Source organism: Tachypleus tridentatus, chromosome 2 (genome assembly GCF_004210375.1).
Source record: "Tachypleus tridentatus isolate NWPU-2018 chromosome 2, ASM421037v1, whole genome shotgun sequence".
Classification (NCBI taxonomy): domain Eukaryota; kingdom Metazoa; phylum Arthropoda; class Merostomata; order Xiphosura; family Limulidae; genus Tachypleus; species Tachypleus tridentatus.
In genome coordinates, this window is record NC_134826.1 from 33729887 (window position 1) to 33751749 (window position 21863).

Below are 21863 nucleotides of genomic sequence, written 5' to 3' on the forward strand. Positions count from 1 at the left end.
ACACACGAGCCAATTAGATGGAAAACAATAAGATTATGGACAAGAAGGATGTGATAATGTCATTAAAATTAATTAATATGAAGTTAAATTTGATGGATAACCTAGAAAATATTATTGGAAAGCACAACATACCTGTGATTTTAATTAATGCTTGGAGAATATTTCAATTTTGGTGTTAAGATATTTTGCACGTGATAAATTTTTCGCGGAAAAGACAATAGTAATAAAAAACTCAAACCATTGCAAGTGTTACTCGCGTGCATAATGCATTGATATTCTAACCTAATTACGTTGGAATATTAACAAAAGGATGAAACTGTCAATACTATGTGAAAATGAAAAATAGTAAATTAACTATTATAAAAATACACACATGTGGGTTTTGTTTGTTTGTTTGTTTTGAATTTCGCACAAAGCTACTCTAGTAGCTCTTCCCTCTAGTCTTACACTGCTAAATTAGGGACGGCAGCTAGTCATCACCACCCACCGCCAACTCTTGGGCTACTCTTTTACCAACGAATAGTGGGATTGACCGTAACATTATACACCCCCACGGCTGGGAGGGCGAGCATGTTTAGCGCGACGCGGACGCGAACCCGCGACTCTCGGATTACGAGTCGCACGCCTTACGCGCTTGGTCATGCCAGGCCCACACATGTGGGATACTCAGTGTTTTGTTTGACTGTGAAACGAATATTTTAGTTATACAGATTAAAATATTTTTAATAAAGCAAACAACTTTGCTTCATATTTTTTTACAATATACAGTTTTCACGGTATCACCCATGAAGTGAAACTTTGTAATTCCTGCTATGACTGTTAACCACTCATAAATGGAAGAAAGTACTTAAGGAAAGACAGTGAAAGCATTGGCAAAGGCAAGCATTCAAATATGAGATTAAATTTACTTAACCCAAATCAGTTTGAATGTGTGGTATCTGAGTAATCACAACCTCCACTACTTTCTACTGGGGCCCGGCATGGCCAGGTGGTTAAGGAACTCGACTCATAACCTGAGAGTCGCGGGTTCAAATCCTCGTCATACCAAACATGCTTGCACTTTCAGCTATGGGGGCGTTATAATGTGACAGTCAATCCCACTATTTGTTGGTAAAAGAGTAGCCCAAGAGTTGGCGGTGGGTGGTGATGACTAGCTGCATTCCCTTTAGTCTTACATTGCTACATTAGGGACGGCTAGTGCAGATAGCCCTTGAGTAGCTTTGCGCGAAATTCAAAACAAACCAGACCTTTCTACTGGAATTGTATCCTGTCTTTGTGATGCCCAGACAGTAGACTAGAGATAAGGCTAGATTGGAAAGTTTAACGTGTGTTGCCATTGTCTTGCATGAGCAACAGATAACACAATGGCCAAGTATATATGGTCAAATGAAAAGCCAGGCAAACTGTGGATAGGAAGGTTCTCAAGTTTCATGGATGCATGTTCTAATGATGGAGACGGGCATGAATACACATTAATCTTGTTGATTTGCCATCTGAATAGTGCCTAGTTTGTGATCATAACCAAGCATTACGACATCCCTTAACCTAATCACTTGACTGAACCTGTGACCAATTAGAACTTGGTCAACTTTTTTTATTTGAATCTGGTAATTTAATGTATAAGGTCAAGCTCCAACCATTGTAAATCTCTCTCTCTTTATCTCTATGACTGACTTGTGGCCATTCCATGGTAATAGGGCTCTTGATTTTTTACCCTATAAAACAATTGATTAATCAAGTTATTTCATTTAAAAGCTGTTGAGTTCCTGCTGGACACTCAATATTACCATGTGACTGAGAGAGTCCATGACCTGGCCTGACTCACAACGTGTCTAAGCCCATGAACGAAGATGTATTGATAGTTGAAGTGCGAAAGCTTGCAGAATCTGTGGTCATGTTGGTCTTGCAATCTCTCAGAGCTACACTACCACATTCCATAAAAAGAATCCAACCAGCACTAAGAGGAGAGCATTCCTACGATTGAGGATCCGATAACAAGATTATCAGCCACGACTTCAGAAAACTTAGCCTTTAGACTACTCAGAAGCCTTTATTATTATCATTCCTGATAATACTAATGTAGGAGATAAAGAACGAATAATGATAGGACTTGGTAACTGGTGTCATCAGAAAATGCATTACTGTAACCAGCAGATGACACCAGGATTTATACCATGAGCGAGGGACCACCAATAAAGAGACACCAAGACACATCACACAGGATTACAAAAGTGTAACTTCCAGACTAACTACTAAAGATAATAGCACGCTAAGCAAAGCTAAGGCAAATTGCAGTGCTGAAAAGGCACAGTCAGGTAATGGCTGCTAAGTTGACATAGGCATGGATCCCATACACAGGGAGAAAAACTGGTATAAGAAGAAGGTGTAGCATTATGCTTTAGACTTGTTGATACTGAGTAAGCCCTCAGTAAGTTCCAAAACGATCTAAAAGCATTGGTTGCAGCGAACTGCAACATAACAGTAGCCCTAGGTAGTATTGAAGTGGAAATGACACAATGGATGGTCTCTGGAGTAAGTCTGCTGAATCTGCATTGTCAGGTTTTGGAAGATTGGTATATTTAGCAGAACAAAGACGCAAGCACTACGGAAAAACCTTTCTGATGTTGTACAAGGTCTGAATAATAAGAAGGTCAATGAAAATCTATCAGGGGTACAGGATGATTACAGGTCATGTTTGGAGAAAGCTCAGACTTTTCTGTTGCAGTAGAAAGATGATAAGTCAACATCTGCAACATTTACATTGTGAATAATATTTCTGGATATAATGAAAATTCTTCTTTGGTTCTTCTATGCTCAGCATGAAAGGAACTGGTTAGACTATCTGGATAAGCTAACAACATGCTATCATATAAAATGGCTTCTGGATATCATAAGTATGGAGTGTGTCCAAGCCTTCATCTCAAAGAGGTGAGTAGGTTTAAAGAAACAGTACTTTATATGTATGATAGCTTCCTTAAAGGTGACTTCACCATCTGACGTGCAAATATAAGACACAGAGAAATGTTCCCAGAGTTTGATTTTGGAAAAAAAAAATTACAATGCTAAAGTAAAGCAAAAACACGGACTCGCATTGAAAACCGTAGCCCAGAGAAAAATGGTTACACCTAAAATTCATCATAGCAATAGAAGCCGGAAAATTGAAAAGGATGCTGAATCTAGAGCCTGATACACCAGCAATATTCATTACCACGAAGTAGGGTTATCATGTATCACTTGTCATATTCAAGTTGTACATTGAGGTCTCCAAGTATTTGCAATGAAGATGGTAAAAACATTCAAGAATTCTTCTACAATAAATCTAATATGCTTCCATTAAGCACAGAAGTATCTCACTCATGAAGAACAGACTGGGGACAAGGCACTAAAGTCAAGTCTAGAGAAAGGAGGTACCAAGGTTTTGGTTGAACTCAATATGTTTGAAGCTGCACAAGTTAAGAAGAAAGCTACTAAAAATGCACACACAGCTGCATCAGAAATAAATCTTTTGCAGAGATTTGCCGTTTTTATATATATAATTTTCTCTATAAGTGGGTTTTCTCGTCATTACGAATTATTATTTCAGAGGGTATTTCAAGTCATAGTTGCTGGTGGAGCAGTGAATCTACAAGAAGTTCTTGGTTAATATGAATGCAAAGAGATAACCCTAATATTGTTTAACAGCATAGGTTTTCTCTAATGTAAGAAAAGTCAACTCTGATGAAAGCACTAATGGAAGACACCAGGGTACAGATTATCGAGAACCTTCCTGCAAATGATAAGTTTTCAGATGTTGTGGTAGAGGTAATATCTGTTATAGTTGGTTATTTCAGAGAGTTGAAACATTCCAAAATGTTGAATAATGCTATTTTTATAACATAATTCTGTATATCCTAAAATGCACTCTTAACATACACTTCTGCTGTGACAAGTATTGCCACACTAAATATGAAGAAGTTGTGTGATATACAAGGCCTTTTCCCTACCTCAGCTTTCTGAGAATTTGCTCTGGTTTATAACAGCAAAGTAATACTGATGTTTTTCTTCTAGGAACGTTGTAATCTTCCCGTTCTCAATGTTCTGTTTTCCTCTTACTCTCTGGATGATTCACTGATAAATTGGAAACTGTTAATTGCATAAAGAAGCTGTTATAAGAATCCTGTTGCATGTATCCAGTGCAAAAGTTCTAAGAGCACAAATAATTGTCATTCATGCTGATGATATTAATGTTATTGTACTGAGCATGTACTAATGTCCAAAGAATTCTATAGTAATGAGTTATGGGTTAGAACTGACCTTAACTCCTTAATACCTGTTCACCAGATAGTTTTTACACTGTGGAAGGAGAAGTGTCTACTATTGCCCTATTTTCATACCCTCTCAAGAAAAAATGACACCGGCTTTATATATATGAACTGGGTAAAAAGAAATAGTGGAAGAACTTGGCTTTTGTTAATACAGAACAAGTTAAAACATTTCCCCAATCCCACATACAGAGAATAGCATCTTTGATGAGTTAATTGCTTCCAACAAGGCTTTTGTTTATAAGAGTATCTGAAGGAAATGAAAGTAATACACTGGCTACTTGAGAACCCAAAAGTTCTTGACAGGACAATTTGGTTTGGTGTTTGGTCTCACACATACATACCACAGAGGATACATTGGAGCTGCACACAAGGCATACTGCTTTGGCAGTAATAGTAGTCAATCATCACACATTCCTAAACCACATTTGCTTACATTCACATAATTTGGGTGGCTATTCTGGGTTATCAGTGAGTGAGACTGTCATGATGACCATGGATTCGCTTTCACACAGGTCCCTCGCTAGTACAGCGCTAAGTCTACGGATTTATAACACTAAAATCAGGGGTTTGATTCCCCTCGGTGGATTCAGCAGATAGTCCACAAATTTATCTATTGATAATACATACTATTAGCAGTGTCCATTGAATAAAAAAAGACTGTTCAGATACCCCCCTAATAAGAATAAACTAGTTCATTACACGTCTGTTCGGATTAATGAGATTTCATTGTTCCAAACTTTTATAATGACAAAAACACAAAGATAACCAAAAAGAGGATCAATGTAACGAAATTTTTTTGACAACGTATTGTGTAAAAAACTGCGCATATACAAGATAAATAATGGATTTAGAATAAATATTAATACAACAGTAGAAAGAAACCTCTACTACATTCCTATTCCACGATGGCCAAGCGTGTTAAGGCGTGCGACTCTTAATCTGAGGGTCGCGGGTTCGCATCCCCGTCGCGCTAAACATGCTCGCCCTTTCACCCGTGTGGGCGTTATAATGTTACGGTCAATCCCACTATTTGTTGGTAGAAGAGTGGCCCAAGAGTTAGCGGTGGGTGGTGATGACTAGCTGCCTTTTCTCTCGTCCTACACTGCTAAATTAGGGACGGCTAGCACAGATAGCCCTCGAGTAGCTTTGTGCGAAATTCAAAACCAAAAAAACAAACAAACAAATCCTATACCACGGTAATATCGGAAACAAGATGAAATGTGTATACAGTTGCAGCTAATTGTATCGTCAAGATGTTCTGGAGTCGCAAAAGACAAAGTTTTAATAACAACAGGATGAATTCAAGTGAATGTATCATTCATGTATAATGTAGAAGACGACACTATGTGTATCGCGAGGACAGCTGAAATGTACCAACAATGATTTGTTAGTCAGAACCTTCTAATTCAAAACAACAAAATGTTTCCTGTGAAGTGCTTTGGTTTAAATTATTTATATAAGTGGCAATTAATTTTGATCGCTTAACATGAAACGAATTTAGTGGCGACTGAAACCAAATAAGTTGCAAAAAATGTTTATAATTCTGCCGCCTAAAAGTTATAATCAAGGTCATTTGAAATCATGAATGTCGTAAATTGATAGTGAGAATAAATGCTGTTTATTTCTGAAATTTCTAATAACTAATTAGAGTATTTTGTTTTTAATTTACACCCTTTTTTCAGTTTTGAATAAGAAATACCATACCGCTTCTATTACTGAGTACCACATACTCATTGTAATAGTAAAGTAAGTTATCACGTGGGAACGTGCTAAACGTGTGATTTATACGTTTTTAACTTGGAAAAGCTGTATCGGCATCGCACTTCTATTGTAATTTTAATAATATAATAGTGATAAGGGATAAAGCCGGAGGAAACGTGTTATAAATTTGAGAAGTCTAAATTGACTGATATGAAAAGAGGCTAAGAAGATAAGGAAAGATGGGTGAAATAGTTAATAGTCCATTAAAAATTGAGAAGGACGCATGAAAAAAGGTTGGCTGTGTATGCAAAAACTTAACACTTAACAGTAAGTAATTTAAAATTAAATATCTTAATGGTAAGGAAAAGATTAGGATGAGAGAAGGACCCATGAGGAAGGCTTATTTTTCGTGAATTTGAGAGGGCTGAGATGCTAATTTTACTTCACTTTTCACCAGTGATTATTTAAGTAATATTTTTCATCCTGAACAGTTACTACTATCAAACAATAGGATTATTTATATTAATTATGAGTTCGTTAAGGAAGAAAAAAAAAAACGAAAAAACCTTCCACATCGAATAATATTTTTAAAGGTATTGAAGGAATGTTTGGATTATATATATGACCAAACTGCTAATCATCATCATTATTATTATTATTTTTATGAATAGCAGGCAGGTGCCATAAAATTGGAAGTTTGCTAATGTTACTTCTCAAAGAAATTGGTAAAAAATTGGCCTGGAAATTATATGTCTGTTAGTGTTATATCATTGGTAGAAATAATTGTTTTGAATGTTTGATAAAAGATGTTTTCCAAAGTCATTTTATTTTGTAGTCAACATGGCATTACTAGGGGGAAATCTAGATTCACTAATTTTTAGGCATTCCTTAGAGATTTTACTGCTTATGCAGACGAGGATATATATTTGAATTTTGTGTATATGGATTTTCAAAAAATATTTTACAAGGTGTTCTGCTTCCATTGGTATAGCATTAAGTCTGAAGGTTTCTAATGATAAAAACCAGGTTTTGTTACCTGTGATGGGCACAATATAAATAGCTCATTGTGTAGATTTTGTGTGCAACTCAAATAGTTAAGGTGCCACATAAAAGGCTTCTTAAAAAGCAAAAAACAACCTTGTAAGTGTGAGGGATAGGTTGGCTTATTGAAAATAGGTAGAGAGTTGATCTGAATGAAGTGTCTTAGATGAAGGAATGGTGAATAAATTACTTAAATTTGTGATAATATTAAAGTTTTGGGTGTTGCTATCTGCAAGGAGAATGCTGTGGCTTTACATGAGACTTTAAATTATTTCTTTGGAGAATGAGCACAGTATTCAAAACAGTCTTAGAAAAGAACAAGGAATATATCTGTATCAGACATGATGTAGTCTCCCACTGTAGTGATATTTTCTGTTTTGTTTTTACATCTCTTTGTCTTTTTTGGTACTTCCTAGAGGGGGTTTATTTTTGCTCCAGCCTTCCACCAGTTAATTGTGGGATTTAGATGTTTTTTTGAGAAGAAGTAAGATATTGTATTGAAAGTTAGCATTTTCTTTCATAGAAAATGTATTTCTGATTGAAACTTACCTTCTAGCCACCCCATTTTCAGTTACCTGTATAGATGTGGTGACCAATATTGAAATGAGTGCAAATGTTAAGAGTGTACTGGTTATAATAGGAGTTGTATTGCACTCCTGTTGGTGAATAACTGCTGTAGTGTACTGGTTATAATAGGAGTTGTATTGCACTCCTCTTGGTGAATAACTGATGTGTGATCACTGGCATGTGGATGTGCAGGGGAGTAGAAAGCTAGTAGTGGAGTGTTGAAAATTTGTGTCAATAGAGGGAAGCAGTAATAAAGAAAAGCTATATTGTGAAAGGAGGTAGGTATTTATTGGAAATTCATTTTTGGTATGGGCAATTGTTAACTTTTGGGCTGGATAGTCATTGCAAATATACAAAGTGTTGGGTATGATTTTTATACTAATTCAAACTTTGTTAATGTTTTGCAACTACTTTTGATTTTTTCTCATTTACAGTTAACTAGACCTCTGTAATAGCTTATATTGGAGAGCATAATAGGTATAGTGTTCTAATGGGATTTGAACAGAAGCAGGAAAGTAGGAGGGTAGAGAAAACTTGGGGTCTTTCATTCAGAATGTTAGAATAAAAGGAATGTTAGGGAAAAAGTGTGTAAAGTTGAACACATTGCCTCAAGCATTAACAATGGGAATGAACTATGTACAATAATTAATGTGTAAGAAACAGGAATTACATTTCAACAGTTTGAGGTTTGAGATTAATCTTATGATTAGTTTTACATAATCTAAATTTTTTAAATTGCATTTTTGAAATAAATCTAGTATAGGGCCACTGAAGTGTATTTTGCTTTATTACAATAATAAAGTAATGTGTACCACACACACAGTAATTCAAAACTTAATTACTGGAGTCACATAGATGTAGCAATGATGATTATTTCCTAAACATTTCCCATTTCAACTTTTATTAATATATCATAAAAAATGTAATTTACTTTACCTGGGAAATAGTGCATAAACACCAGTTTCCTTTATACAGTGTATACAGACACAACAGTGTGGCAGAAGTTTACAAAGAAGTAAATTTGTTCTATAGGCACTGAACTTTTAAAATAATTTTAGTAACTTAAAGTTAATTAGGTAAAAAGAATATGGTAGGGAACAGACTGAATAAGTAAAGTAAGCTCATTAAAAAAAGAAGCAATTTATTAGACATTAAATTTGAGCAAAGTAGTCTGGACTGGCATTCTACCTTTTGAGGACTCAAACTTTCATAGTGTTTCTGATCTTCTGTTTGGAATGTCATAGTGGATTGCAAAAGGGAGTTCTGTCTCTTAAAATCCTAATACAGTCACTGTTTATAGGTTTAACATGTAATGCATGGGTGTATGTTGTTTTATAGAGAAAATTGAAGAACATGGATTGATTTTCATCAGCTCTTTAAAAAGAGTCCATCAGAATGAAATAATTAAATGTATTTGTTATGAAAATGAAATGAATCAATACAAAATGAAAGGAACTTTATTAAAAATGAATTTTAAAGTTAAAATCACCAGAAGATAATTCACTAAAAATTTACAGAATTATTTGTTATCTATGAGTAAAAAAATTGTAAAATGCACAACTTAAGAGAATGATAATCATGTTTTATTAAAATAAAAATAATGAATATAGAATGCCTATGCTCACATAATATTAAATTTAATACAACAGAAACTTAGAATATGTACCTCAACCTCCTTTTGATGAAACACTAGCTATAACTCCAACACATAACTCAAACTGTATGTCACTTGCATACTTATGTTTTTGTAAGTTCATTAATACTGTAGACGTGCAAATTACCGTAGAAAGTAATATATAATTTTGTGAATGAAATAAAAGTTTTACTATGTACAGCTGATAGATTTGTGTGAATATATAATTTTCTGTTTTTAATTGTAGGTAACAATATCATGGTACTTTCACATTATTCATGTATTTAATAAAACTACAGCATAAGCCTGAAGTTTGTTAATTACAAAATCTGTTAAAGACTGTGATTGGACAACTAGGGAAACCTAATGTTTTGATTAGATTACTCGACCCTCAGTGAGTCAGTCATTTTCAGAAATAAAGTTCTCATTTTGAAGTGACTTATCCAACTAAGAAACCTAAGTAGAACACATAATATATTATAAAAACATGAACTGTGAGTTTATGTAGAAAGGTGATTTATTACAAGTTGCTTGTTTTCTGTTGATGATCACTAGGTACAATACAAAAAAAATCACTGAAAAAAGTAATGCATTATGAAATATTTTAAGCTAATATTTGTTTTAAGGAATTAAGAGTTTATCTTAAGGTTAATTTGATATGTAGAATACTATGGAAGTATGTTTTATCTTAAGTTCAGTTACAGAAGTAAGTTTTGTAATGATGATGCACTCACTAGAAAATTTCTAAGATGTAACACACCAGATGTAGTTTGTGATGATGAGAAACCCATTTGTAGAAAAAATGTACATGTAAAAATGGCTGGTATGGGTCGTGTAGAAATTTTTAGTTTGTTTTCTAATGAAATTTTGTTTGAATTATATCAATTCATTTACCATTAATGTTCTTTCTTTCAGTTTTTTTCCAAGTGTTCAAGTTGACCATTTGGACAATATTCATGATTTGAAAATTTTATTCACCCTTCATGGTGGTACTTTTTCAGTGAAATTACTTCAGGTTAGTTAGCCATGAGAAAGTATATCCAGTTAAGCTTGGTCATTGTTTCATTTGTCAGTGTATGTTTTTTGTTATTTTACCATAGACAGTACTCTAAAATGAAAGTTGTTGTAGAGGTGATGAATGCATTTGGTGTCAGAATTAATCCCAGCAATCAGAACCAAACAAGAGAGAGCTTAGAAGTACCCTCTATTAAAGATTCATGCAACCATTCACCATTCTGGACTGAAGTTGTGCAGGATGTGTTTGTGTATTCTGCTTTTCTGGAAAACATTACAGCTGAAAATTACTTCACTGTTGAAGCTGTTGCTATAATAAGAAACAAACTCAGTAATGAAATGTTATGTATTTTGTGGTATGGGGATGGAAAAAATAAAACTGTAAATGTGCACTTGAAAACATATAGTGGAAAAGATGAGAAACAATACCCAATGAGTGTTTTATTTCTGTGTAAGTTTGTTAAACCAGATGGACTTTATGGTGTCTCTTTTGTATCCAAAGAACTTTCTTTTAATAAGCAAACAACCATAATAATCCCAATAACAAAAAACATTAAAACTGAAAAAAATGATGACACATCACTTTCCAATGTGGTCGCTTGCATTCCTCCAAACCAAGATCCATTATCATTGCATAATGCTTATGGAGTAGTGGAATTTATTGAGTATCACCAGATGCTAGGTGTAAAAAGATTTGCATTTTATGACACTGGTTCTCCAGAACTGCTATGGAAAGTACTTCAACACACTAAACTTGACAACTTTTCAGTTCAAGTCATGACTTGGAATATTCCGTTTTGGGTTGACTTTGCTGCAAACCAAGCTTATCTGCTAGATTGTGTGTACCGATACCAAAATGAAGTTCAGTATGTGCTTACAGTAAATATTGATCACTTTCTAGTGATAAAGAGTGACCATGACTTGTCAAAATTTCTTTTTAATCACAGTAAGCAGCTTCCCTGGTGGCCAGTGTATCATTTTTGCAATGAGTACCGTGATGATATTGTAGCAAGGATCTTGAACTATCCTTTTGTAACACTGCGAAAAACAAAAAGATATCAGAAAGCTATTGGAAAGTATCATCCTTTAATGAGATTAGATCAAGCACTTATAGAAGTTGCAGGTAAAGACTTCAGAAGTAAAACTGAGAGTATCGAGGTATCGAATGCACAGAGAGAAGATTTCCACATAAATGTTTATCATTCCTGCAAGAATATCTCAGCTATTGCAAAAAATTTTAAAAATAGTTGGGTAGAGGATAATTACTTTTTAAATTATAGAAAACTGTATTTTTCTTCAAGTTTATATAATGAAATTCAGAAATACAGGTAATATTTTCTATTTGAAAAAATTTAAACATAGTTTATAAAAGTTGTATTATGTTTGTGATCAGTTTAAATTTTTGGTAAAAGTTTGACAAAAAATATTTTAAAAATGCATCAAAGTGTTTTTCAGATTATGGTTTTTAAATGTAATTATCTGTTGTCTTGACATATTTTACTTTTTCATGTGCTTATATAATATGAATATACATGATTTTGGATGAATACTCATGGGCAAACTATACATCAAACAGGGGCATTACTCCAAATAAATTTTTGACATTGAGTATTTTACTCCTGGAAATAAATGGCAATGCTAAAATGTTAATATTTTAGGGTTTCAATTACTTTTTAGTTATCCAACATTGATATTTTGCTACTGTATTTACCAGGTGCTTACACTTCATATTTCTCAGTTTACAGCCTGTTAATTTAATAATTAAAGGCCATTTGAGACAGTTAATGCATAAATTCAGTTAGGAACTGCTTTGTTGATGTCAGTTGATAAAATTAGACTTGTATAATTTTTAGTTAAAACTGCAATCCCAAACTTATTAGGTTGAGGAATAATTCGTGAGCGTTTTTAAATAATTTCATTCAAGCATTACATGCAAGACTATACAATACTTCAATGCATGAACACATTACACCCAAAACATTTATTATGATACTTTATTTTATGTAATACCTAGGTATATAGTATGCATTGTTTTAAACGAAATTGCAAGAAATTAAATGCGAAAAGCAGATGGTGTCGAAAATGCTTGATTTTGTCCACTTGACATTCCATTTAATGAGCTGAAAATGAAAGCAAAAATTAAAGACATATGAAAATCAAACACACCATCTATTAGAGCAAACAATTATCTACCAAATGACATGAAATATTTTGCGAAAGCGTTTCATTTATGAATATATTTTTTTTAACTTGAAAAAACGCTCACGAATTATTCCTCAACCCAATAGATAATCACCAGCTAGAAATTACTGTGTAATGCATTTTTCATTTCTGCACTAAAACTTGTACTTTCAGGGAATAAAATAGAGAATCTAAGAATGATGTAGAGGACTGTTCTGATTGATTCATTACTCCCTCTGCAGTAGAAACACAGCTCTACTTGGAAGAGATAAACTAATTTGATATGGTAGGCTTCCATAGAGTTGTGGAATGGAAACAGTTTGTGAAAGTTGATATTATGTAAAGATTTTGCATCAAATCCTACAAATTGCTTCATAACTCGTCAGTTTATACTGAGGACCTTCTATGCTTTTTATTTGTTTCAAACTTGCAAATACACATCTGTGAGAAACAGACATATTGAGAAATATAGGATTAATATTTGATGCACACATTTTTAATTTCTAATGTGTTTTTTGTGGCAAAAATATGTATATTTATGTAGATATATCTTATCTGAATCACTGCAATGAAAAGTTTTAAATTAAACTGTAAAAAGTTTTAAATATTTTTGAGACAGTTTTAGGCTTAATATGAATAGACTTAGCTAGCCAAACTTGTTATTTGTTCTTTTGTTGGTAGTACCTTGTAGCTGTTGAAATGAATCCACACATAAGATTATCATTCTCAGAGTCCCACCATTTTACTTAATTGAAGTTAGCCATATTCTTTGCAAGTTTCCAAAAACAATGCAAGATGTACTTTACGTAAATAATAATCACAGTTCTGACTTAATCATAAAATTAGGAGGGAAAAGTAATGACATCATTCATTATTTATATAGAAATAAAGTTAGGGAAAGATAACTAGCATGAATACATGTTATCCAATCGCTTGTTAACATATGTAGGATGTCCTTCAAAACTGCAGTGACAGTAGGAATGTTTTGCCCCAGACTGATGTGACTATAGAAATGAGTATTTGTGAAGTAGATTTATTAGTGAAACATATTGATCTTTTTTTTTTAAACCATTTTTGTACTTTTGAAAAAATTCAATAAGCACTTAGGCTAATTTTTACAAACATAATAAACATTACATTTTCTTAATCAACATCCTGATGAAAGCTGATCAAGAATTGTGTTTTGTGATCATTCCAAGATTCATGACTTTTGAATGACTTATTTGTCAGATCACTTAAGTTTACTTTTGTAAATTCAAGTTGTCAGTTATAAGCAACTTCAACAAAAGTTCATTAATAATTTGTAGTCTTACTTATTCTAATTTTTTTAAAAAGCTTACAAAGATATAAACAAGAATATTGGACTTCATCTTGTTTGTTTTTTTTACCAGAAATTTGTTTGGTATTTTCACATAATGCACAAAATATAAGCATTTAATTTTGTATATATGAACTGGGTATAGTAACTTTAGATAATAGTATAATTAACTCTTGTATTCAAAAAACAACTTCATTTTGAGACACTGTAGACAGAAATTCTCTTTGACACTTTGTTTCAGTTATACAAGGATGAGAATAGCAAACAAAATTTCTGACAGGTTTTAAGTCGTAGTCCTATTGTATAAAGGTGAGGGATCACCAAAGGTTCTTTAAGACAAAGGAGTCTATGTACTTTGTGCATTCTAGACATTTTTGAAGAACTAAATATTCACAATACTCACTGATAGAATGATCAGTAACCATTGGAGTTTTGCCACCTTTAACACAAGTTCCAATGCTAAAAATTGTGGAACAGGTAATGTATGTGGCATTCTAAGGTGGACTGATTTCTCAACAAGTATAGATTGACAGATAGGTATGTGACTAACAGCAGGTTTGACCAGGAAATTTTTGAAGTAATTTGTGTTTGAAAGTTTGTTTTTTGTGAGAAATAAAATAAATACCATTTTTATTACACTAAAAAATGCAGCATACATACTTGTGCAGGTACAACCACAGTCACTTATCTAATTGTTGATTAGTCCAACTTTTATTCTCTCAAGATCAATCTTTGTAGAACTGAAATATTATGATCTTAGCTCTCTTTATTTGAATATCTATTGGAACTGAAGTGCAGAAGCCTGCTTCATTTCAATGAATAAATATTTTTGTTTTTGGTCAGTCAATAGTGTCCCTTATATTGCACATTAGTGATCAACAAAAGATATAACATTAAATATTAGAACTGTTATTTAAAATTAATACAAGTTTTTTATCAGTTAGAGTGTCTGTGTGAAAGGATATTACAGTCAATGATACTTTTAACATGGATGTTGCATTACTGTAATACCCTTTCAGACAGAATAGACAATCACCATAGAGGACAAAGAAACTTGAACAGTTTTCTGAACCTTGTGTTTGTGATATATCTACAAAGAACTTACATAAGTGAATTTTTAAAATAATTATTACTAAAGCAATTAGAAAATACATGTTGCACAAAGAAACTGATCATTTTATGAAACATTTCAACACACTACATAAGTGTTTAAAATTGGAATTACTTGGTTAACACTCCTACGAAAAGTGGGGCCTAATAGGCCCCAGAGCAACTTGAAAGGTTATTAATATTAGGCTAATAATTTTGTATTTAAATGAAATTGCCATTTAAATCCATTAATGAATGGATTAACGAGATTCCCACTGTCCCTATCTACTATCTAGCGAAACCACAGCCAGGGGAACGGGCTTGGAGAAATCAGGACTAGAAACGTCTTTTTGTAGGAGTGTTAATGAAGTATTAATTGGTCATTTCAAGAAAAAAGTAAGGTAATACCTGAATAGACTAGTTTCCACTAAGGTAACTTAATGACTAATAATTTACAAACTGTCTTTTAAAAGGTAGATATGCAATATTATGTGTGGCCATGCTAGAATTTGTATATACTGTGACCACTACTTTTTCAGAAAAGTTTTGCTAATAAAGGAACATGTTATTTGATTTATTGATTGAAATGGTTTTTATTTTATTAAATTTGCTAATGACTTTCACTTAAATACCAAGATGTAAGCCTGGGTCATAAAATTTAACTGGATTTTTTAATAGCAAGTTTTTAACTTACCATATGCTTAACAAAAATGTAATACTTGATCTGTAAGTTCAGTATTGTAACTGACATTTAATGTTTTGAAAAAAAAAATTGAACAAATTTTAGAATTTAGTTGTAGACTTGCTCCATTTAAATGAATTCACATAAAGATGTAATGAAAGAGTAATGTGTATTATGTGTAATTCTATGCAAATTGGTAAACAATCTTACTATTAAAACAGACAGTAAAATATTTAAAACTTGTTTTTATGTTGAGCCTTTTTGATTGCTTGCAATTCCTTTTCAGAAAAGTTGGTGCACTTCAATGGGGTGTTTAGATACATTTGGCTTCAAAGGACATTTTACAATTGGTCAGCTTTCTTTCAGTTGGCCAGTTAATACTAGCCTCACATATCATTTTAACTTAGTGAATACATCAAACCTATTAATATTAGCATTTTTTACCTGGCTTCAGTACTCTCACCCCTCCATTGTTTTTCTCACTGGATTTGGATGTCCAATTTGACAGTAAAAATGGGAGAAATTAAACTTGTGGCCATTTCTCATCCTTGTATACATTTTAAAACTTTATACTCTCATACGTGATGTGACCTCTGAGTAACTGTACAGGTGTGTTCATAAACAACTTCTGTCAATTAAAATTTTGAGGTAATTTTATGCTTTAGTACTTTGAACTGGTATGTGTACATTATATGTGGTTAATGTTTTTTGAATAATAAAATTGTTTTTCAACTTCAGTGGTGTTTTATCTAATACCAAACTGCAGAACACTATAAAGTTATCCTTTCATGTGATAATTGAGAGTATTACACAACTTGTGCCATTAATAAAGTCAACATTTAATAATAACCCTAATAAATCTACAAAATACATTTTTAGCAGGGTAAATTACAAATATAAAACAGCTTTTAATAAAAATAACAGCACAGAGGAAAAATCAATCCTTGTAGTTAGCTTGAAAAAATAATCTTGTTAATATAGTTGAAAGACTAATTTTGTCTGTATAAACAAGTCATAGCTTTAAAAATCCCTTAGGTTTACAGTAAGAAAGTGCATGTAATTAGTATGAGAGAATTCTATACTTCTGTATTTACAGTAAGAAATTCAGATTTTTAGTGTTTGTACATTTTATGTCTAACTAACGCGGAGAAAGGTCATGCATTTATTATTGGTATTAAACATTCTAAATGTTTAATATATATTAGACATATTAAACACTATTTTTCAATATATGGTATATAGAATAATTATTTTTCCAATTAAAATGATAATATGGTTCATTAGTAATTTCTCTATCAAAATAATACAGAGATGAAATAATTTGAGGTTTTTGTTTTTCATGTTAGCCAAGCTTATTACAAATGTATCCAGAACTGTAAACATTTTCTTGGATCTTTTCCATCAGGAATTAAGTTCTACTAGTTAAATACAATATGAAACAACAACTGTAACAAATGTCAGTAAAACCTTTTTTCCACTGGAAACAATGAAGCAACAAACTATTCCAGTTTATATAATAAAAAAAACTTTTAGTTCAAGATTCAAAGTAGATTAACAAAAGAAATGTTGCTCTAAACTGATTTAATACCACTACAATTTTTATTTTACTTTATACATTCATAGTGGAGCCAACAAAACATTATAGCTGCAATTCAACAGTTGAGAAAAACAATTACGTAAAAATTACCATACTTGAGCTGATTAATTCTAGAGTTAAATAAAAATTGTTTTTATTACTTAACATTTATTCCATGGCTAAGGTTTGTTGACTTTTCTTTTTCTTGAGAGCTCTGAAATTTTTTTGTTCAGGCTTAATTGTAACTGTGCACGTTTTGCTGGGTCTGGCTGTTTTTGAGGCTTACCACTTCCTGGGTAAATCTTGCCTTCCTTTCGAATAGTACTTCTGGCATGGTCCTTTGCAGCTTGCCCACAACCATGAACTTCTGGAATATGGTGACTTAGACAGTAACGAAAGTTACAAAATGTACACAGCTGTCCCAGGGTGACAATAGATTGTTTACACTTAGAAAAATTGCATCTATTGTCAGCTGTTTTAACCTTTGTTAGTAATGTGTCCAAATCAGTATCATCTGCAACACTTTTTAGTAATTTACTTGAACCATCTGTTTTCTTAGAATATTTATGTTTTACAGTTCTTTCACACTGTACTAAATGCAGTTTGAAGTTGGCAGATGGAACTGATTTCTTACATAGCTGACATTCTTTTTCTGGAAGCAAGGAAACAGTGTGTTGGAAACAGTTAGGAAGCACAGTTATGAAATTGGTCTCTGAAGATTTTACTTCACTATCCTTTGATAGGCATTGTTTGTCAGTACCTGCATCATACTCAATAGAAGTTGATGGTATGGGTTGCAACTGTACATCAGTACATTTCTTTTCAACAGTGATGTGGCGTTCAGCTTTCTCCCCAACACTAAGATGAAGCAAACCTAAAGACTCGGCAACCTGGAAGAATAGTTTTCCAAAAATGTTGAGAATGACCATTTTCAGATACAAATATGAATAAAACATCTTAGGTGCTGCTTTAAAATGGATAGTATAACATTACATTGGTATCGTTTTTTGTTTTTTTTAAACATATAGGGCAATAGAATATAGGGCAAGTTACTTTAGAAATGAAAAATTGAATTTTAATTAAGATTTATAAAAGGTTATAGCTGGTTACATTTTATTTTTACAATAAAACAACTCGGTAAGCAATATTATTCTGTACACCTGCAACTAGTTCACTCTCAACTTACTGATGAAGACATTTTAAACAGATTTTTTAAATATAAATATGTAAACATATGCTTCAACTGGCTTAATTCACGACTGTTACAAGAATCCTAAAAACTGCAAGTCATGCAAAATACCATTTCTATAGTAATTAATCTCACTAGTTACTGTGCATTCTAAAAATAGAATACAAGTAATTAAACACAATTGTTTTTGATTAGAAACACATTAATAACTCAAAATAATGCAACACTTAAGACTCCACAAACAGTGAGCAGTGTAAAAGCAAGTTGAAAATAAGGAACTTAATGGATTTAAATTTTTAATAATATATTTCCTTTGTATAATTTATGCTTATGTAAAAACCTAATTACCAAATTTATGGTTGTTTCAATATATTGGATGTTAATGAATTTCTGAGCATGTTGGCAATCTGGAGTTGTAATAGGCAAAAACAGTACCTTTTTCAACATAATAGTACATGCCATATTGCTTGCAGTGGTTTGAGACAAATAGCATCCAGAATGTTTTTTTTTAATACTTTCTGAATTATCAGAATTTTATACAAAAACTATTTTGTTTGAAGCTGCCTGAAATAGTTTGAATGGCTTATAAAGATCAGAAGCTGCCATATGTAGCTTGTAGGGTTTACAGGTTAGAATAACCTGTAAGATTTATAAATATTAGAATCCCTCGTAATAAAGTAGACACTTAGGATAAAGAGGTATGATAGAAGAAGCTTAAATATGAAAGCTGGAACTTATTGTTGGTGGTACTTATAGATAAAAATATTTCATCTCATACCAGAATTCAACAAATGTGAAGCATCAATCTGGACTTCTAAAATCAGTTTCTTCTCAAACCATTTGGAATTCTAGATGAATTATGAAACAAATGCATATACAGTATTAAACATATTACCCAGGATGTCAGTGAGAGTTTAGGATTACACTTCAATATATCTATATGCATACAACATAGGTTTTGTGCATAAGAAAGCAGCCCAGAAGTCACTCATCACACTTTTGAATACTATGTATCAACTCAGATGGTTGTTTGAAGATCAAAATTATGGTAAAGGGCAAGGAATAGCCATCATAATATGGAACAATGTGTACCATTGTTACTTTAGTTGAGAAGGTTTGAATTTGATGCAGCCTGGAAAATATTGCAGGTATGATATTTTATTGTCATAAATATGACAGGTGGGGTTAATATCATGAAGCAAGATTACCCTAGATGGTTTAGAACTGATCCACTGTTATGAACCATGAATTTCTGAGCATGTTGGCAATCTGGAGCTGTAATAGGCAAAAACAGTACCTTTTTCAACATAATAGTACATGCCATATTGCTTGCAGTGGTTTGAGACAAATAGCATCCAGAATGTTTTTGGTTTTTAACTCCCCATTATATACTAAATGATTTTACTTATCAGGTAACTGCAACATTTTCCCCTATAGTCCCAAAAACGTTAAACTAAAACACAGTATAAGTAAGCACTATTATTCTATTGTGGAATCATGAAAATTTGAATCCCTATAATATTATTATTAATGGTAATGTTATATAATAATGCAACCATAACTTATTCCTACTTGCACCATACTCCTATAACCATTATGTACTTCACATTTATGTGTAGAAAAAGGCTTATTAATAACTTCTGAGTGAATGTAAAGTGAATTACATAAAATCTGTCACATTGAGTGCCAATGAATTTTTCAACCAATATTGGGGCTCATCAGGGTAGCTGGGACTTAAGAGACACAGTAGTAGTTAAAATGCTACGTATATTAGCAATTATCTAGTTCCTATTCTTTACAAATAAGAATACACTTGTTACTTGGTTATGAAATAAAGTGGAACTTGTCTGTAAAAAAAATACTGCTCCATATCTCATTAGTCCGCTATGTTTTTGCACTATTACAGGTCAGTTGTTTTTTGTTTAGCTGTGACTGTAACACACCTCATTGCACATACAATCTGCTTTTTGAAGTATGTATATTAACAAAGCATTTAGTTTTGGCTGAAAATACCTGATTTGATCTTGGAATAGCTATTCTTATAAGCCAGAATCAACAGATAACACTAGTCTGTCTATGTAGGAGATGATGGTCTACCTTATCTACGTTCCTGAGCTTATTAGTTTGGGAGCAGTTTGACATTCTGCTAAAAACATGTTGATGCTGTCTAATCAAAGCAGCTTGTTGTGAATTGATTTCAAATTGTTCAATGACTTTCCAGACGTCTTTCATATTTAACCATAGTTTATGAAAATCTGTAGTATTTTTAATTACTGAGCCAATTTTAAGTGATGGCTAACTCAAGATCATGATAAACAGATATATGTACATAGAATAAAGCAAGACTACCATAATTTGCTTCTTGATTTAAATAAAAATTAACTGACGGGTAATTGATAATGCAATGTATTTCTTTAGTAACTTCACATTTAGCTTTATTTATTTTTTACTACAAAAATTCAAAAACAAATTTTATTATTTTCAGGAAACTCAAATTCCAAGTATTTTCAAATTTTATGTGTACCTGGTAATCATAATTTCTACCTTTTAGGTATTCACAAAGATGAAAAATAAAACTGTTATATCTTAAATGAAATAAACATGTATATTACTTTATTCGATACAGTATTCTTGTAGAATTTGTAAATATTTGATACATTAATTATCTTTCTGATATTACTTATTCCATTGGACAATTAAACACTTGTTTACAATTATGCTGACAATTTTTGCAACTATTAGTTTCTCACAGATAACAAGAAAATATGTGAAAATACGTGACAAGAACAGCTTAAATTTGTATTGTTTGGGAGAAACTCAGCTTCTTGTTTTTGATGCATAAGATTTTTAGTTTTGCTGTTACACATTTGTCTCTGCTAACTTTCACAACTTCTTTTCTATCTATACATTGTTTCAGTTTTTTTTGTGCCCTGCTTTCTATTTACATTTCTTTTGTACTTTATATACTTTTGAGTTAAACTATGCCAAGAATTACTGACTTGAAATAAACTGAAGTTAATCACTATTGTACCAACTCTTAACAATAAATTTTTCTGATTCTTGATTTTGTATGCAACCCTTGGAACTGATGTTAATGTTATGTTGAAAGAGCATCAAAGTTGCATTTGAGTATAACTTTATCATCAACTCAACGTTCAAGAGTACTTCAACTGAAATATAAGGCAAAAAACCCACATTCACAATTCATAAAATGGAGGAAGAAATTCACTTAACTGACTTATCTCACAAATAAATCTGAGTAACAAACAGCCTTGAAGAAGTTCATATAAACCTATCCTGTCTGTCCAGTAAGAAAGTAAATTCATATTAAAAAATACAAGAAACAAATCAACCTATGCATCAAATAAATAATGAAGATCTTGACTCAAATATGATAAATAAACATTATGAAGACTTTTGGTAAATTATATAGTAAGTGGATATCCAATAACCTAAAGATTAATCAGTTACTTTATTTTATTAATAGACACTAATTAGTTTATGTCAGCTGCTAATCTGGTGGGAGACTGTTTGTGAATGTAAGGTTGGGCTGCAATCCTGAGTTTTT

General features: G+C 32.2%; 2 protein-coding genes across 4 annotated transcripts in view; one reads left to right on the forward strand and one right to left on the reverse strand.

Annotated features, from left to right (window-relative positions):
* Positions 1–6194: 6194 nt before the first annotated feature.
* LOC143240611 (uncharacterized) lies at positions 6195–11727 on the forward strand. Its single transcript, XM_076483338.1, has 2 exons — positions 6195–6332; positions 10162–11727. The coding sequence occupies exon 2, from the start codon at positions 10273–10275 to the stop codon at positions 11590–11592; it is 1320 nt and encodes a 439-aa protein (XP_076339453.1). The 5' UTR covers positions 6195–6332; positions 10162–10272; the 3' UTR covers positions 11593–11727.
* Positions 11728–16351: 4624 nt separating this feature from the next.
* LOC143240601 (DNA-binding protein SMUBP-2-like) overlaps positions 16352–21863 on the reverse strand; it is an 89514-nt gene continuing 84002 nt past the window's right edge. For all 3 annotated transcript variants that reach the window (XM_076483323.1, XM_076483317.1, XM_076483315.1), the window contains exon 17: positions 16352–17996. In XM_076483323.1, coding sequence (XP_076339438.1) covers positions 17286–17996 — 711 coding nt within the window. In that variant the 3' untranslated portion in view covers positions 16352–17285. The remainder of the gene's footprint in view (positions 17997–21863) is intronic.

Bases quoted from the DNA above. Each gene is read 5' to 3' on its own strand.
- LOC143240611 (XM_076483338.1), top strand. From the start codon at position 10,273: ATGAGAAAGTATATCCAGTTAAGCTTGGTCATTGTTTCATTTGTCAGT.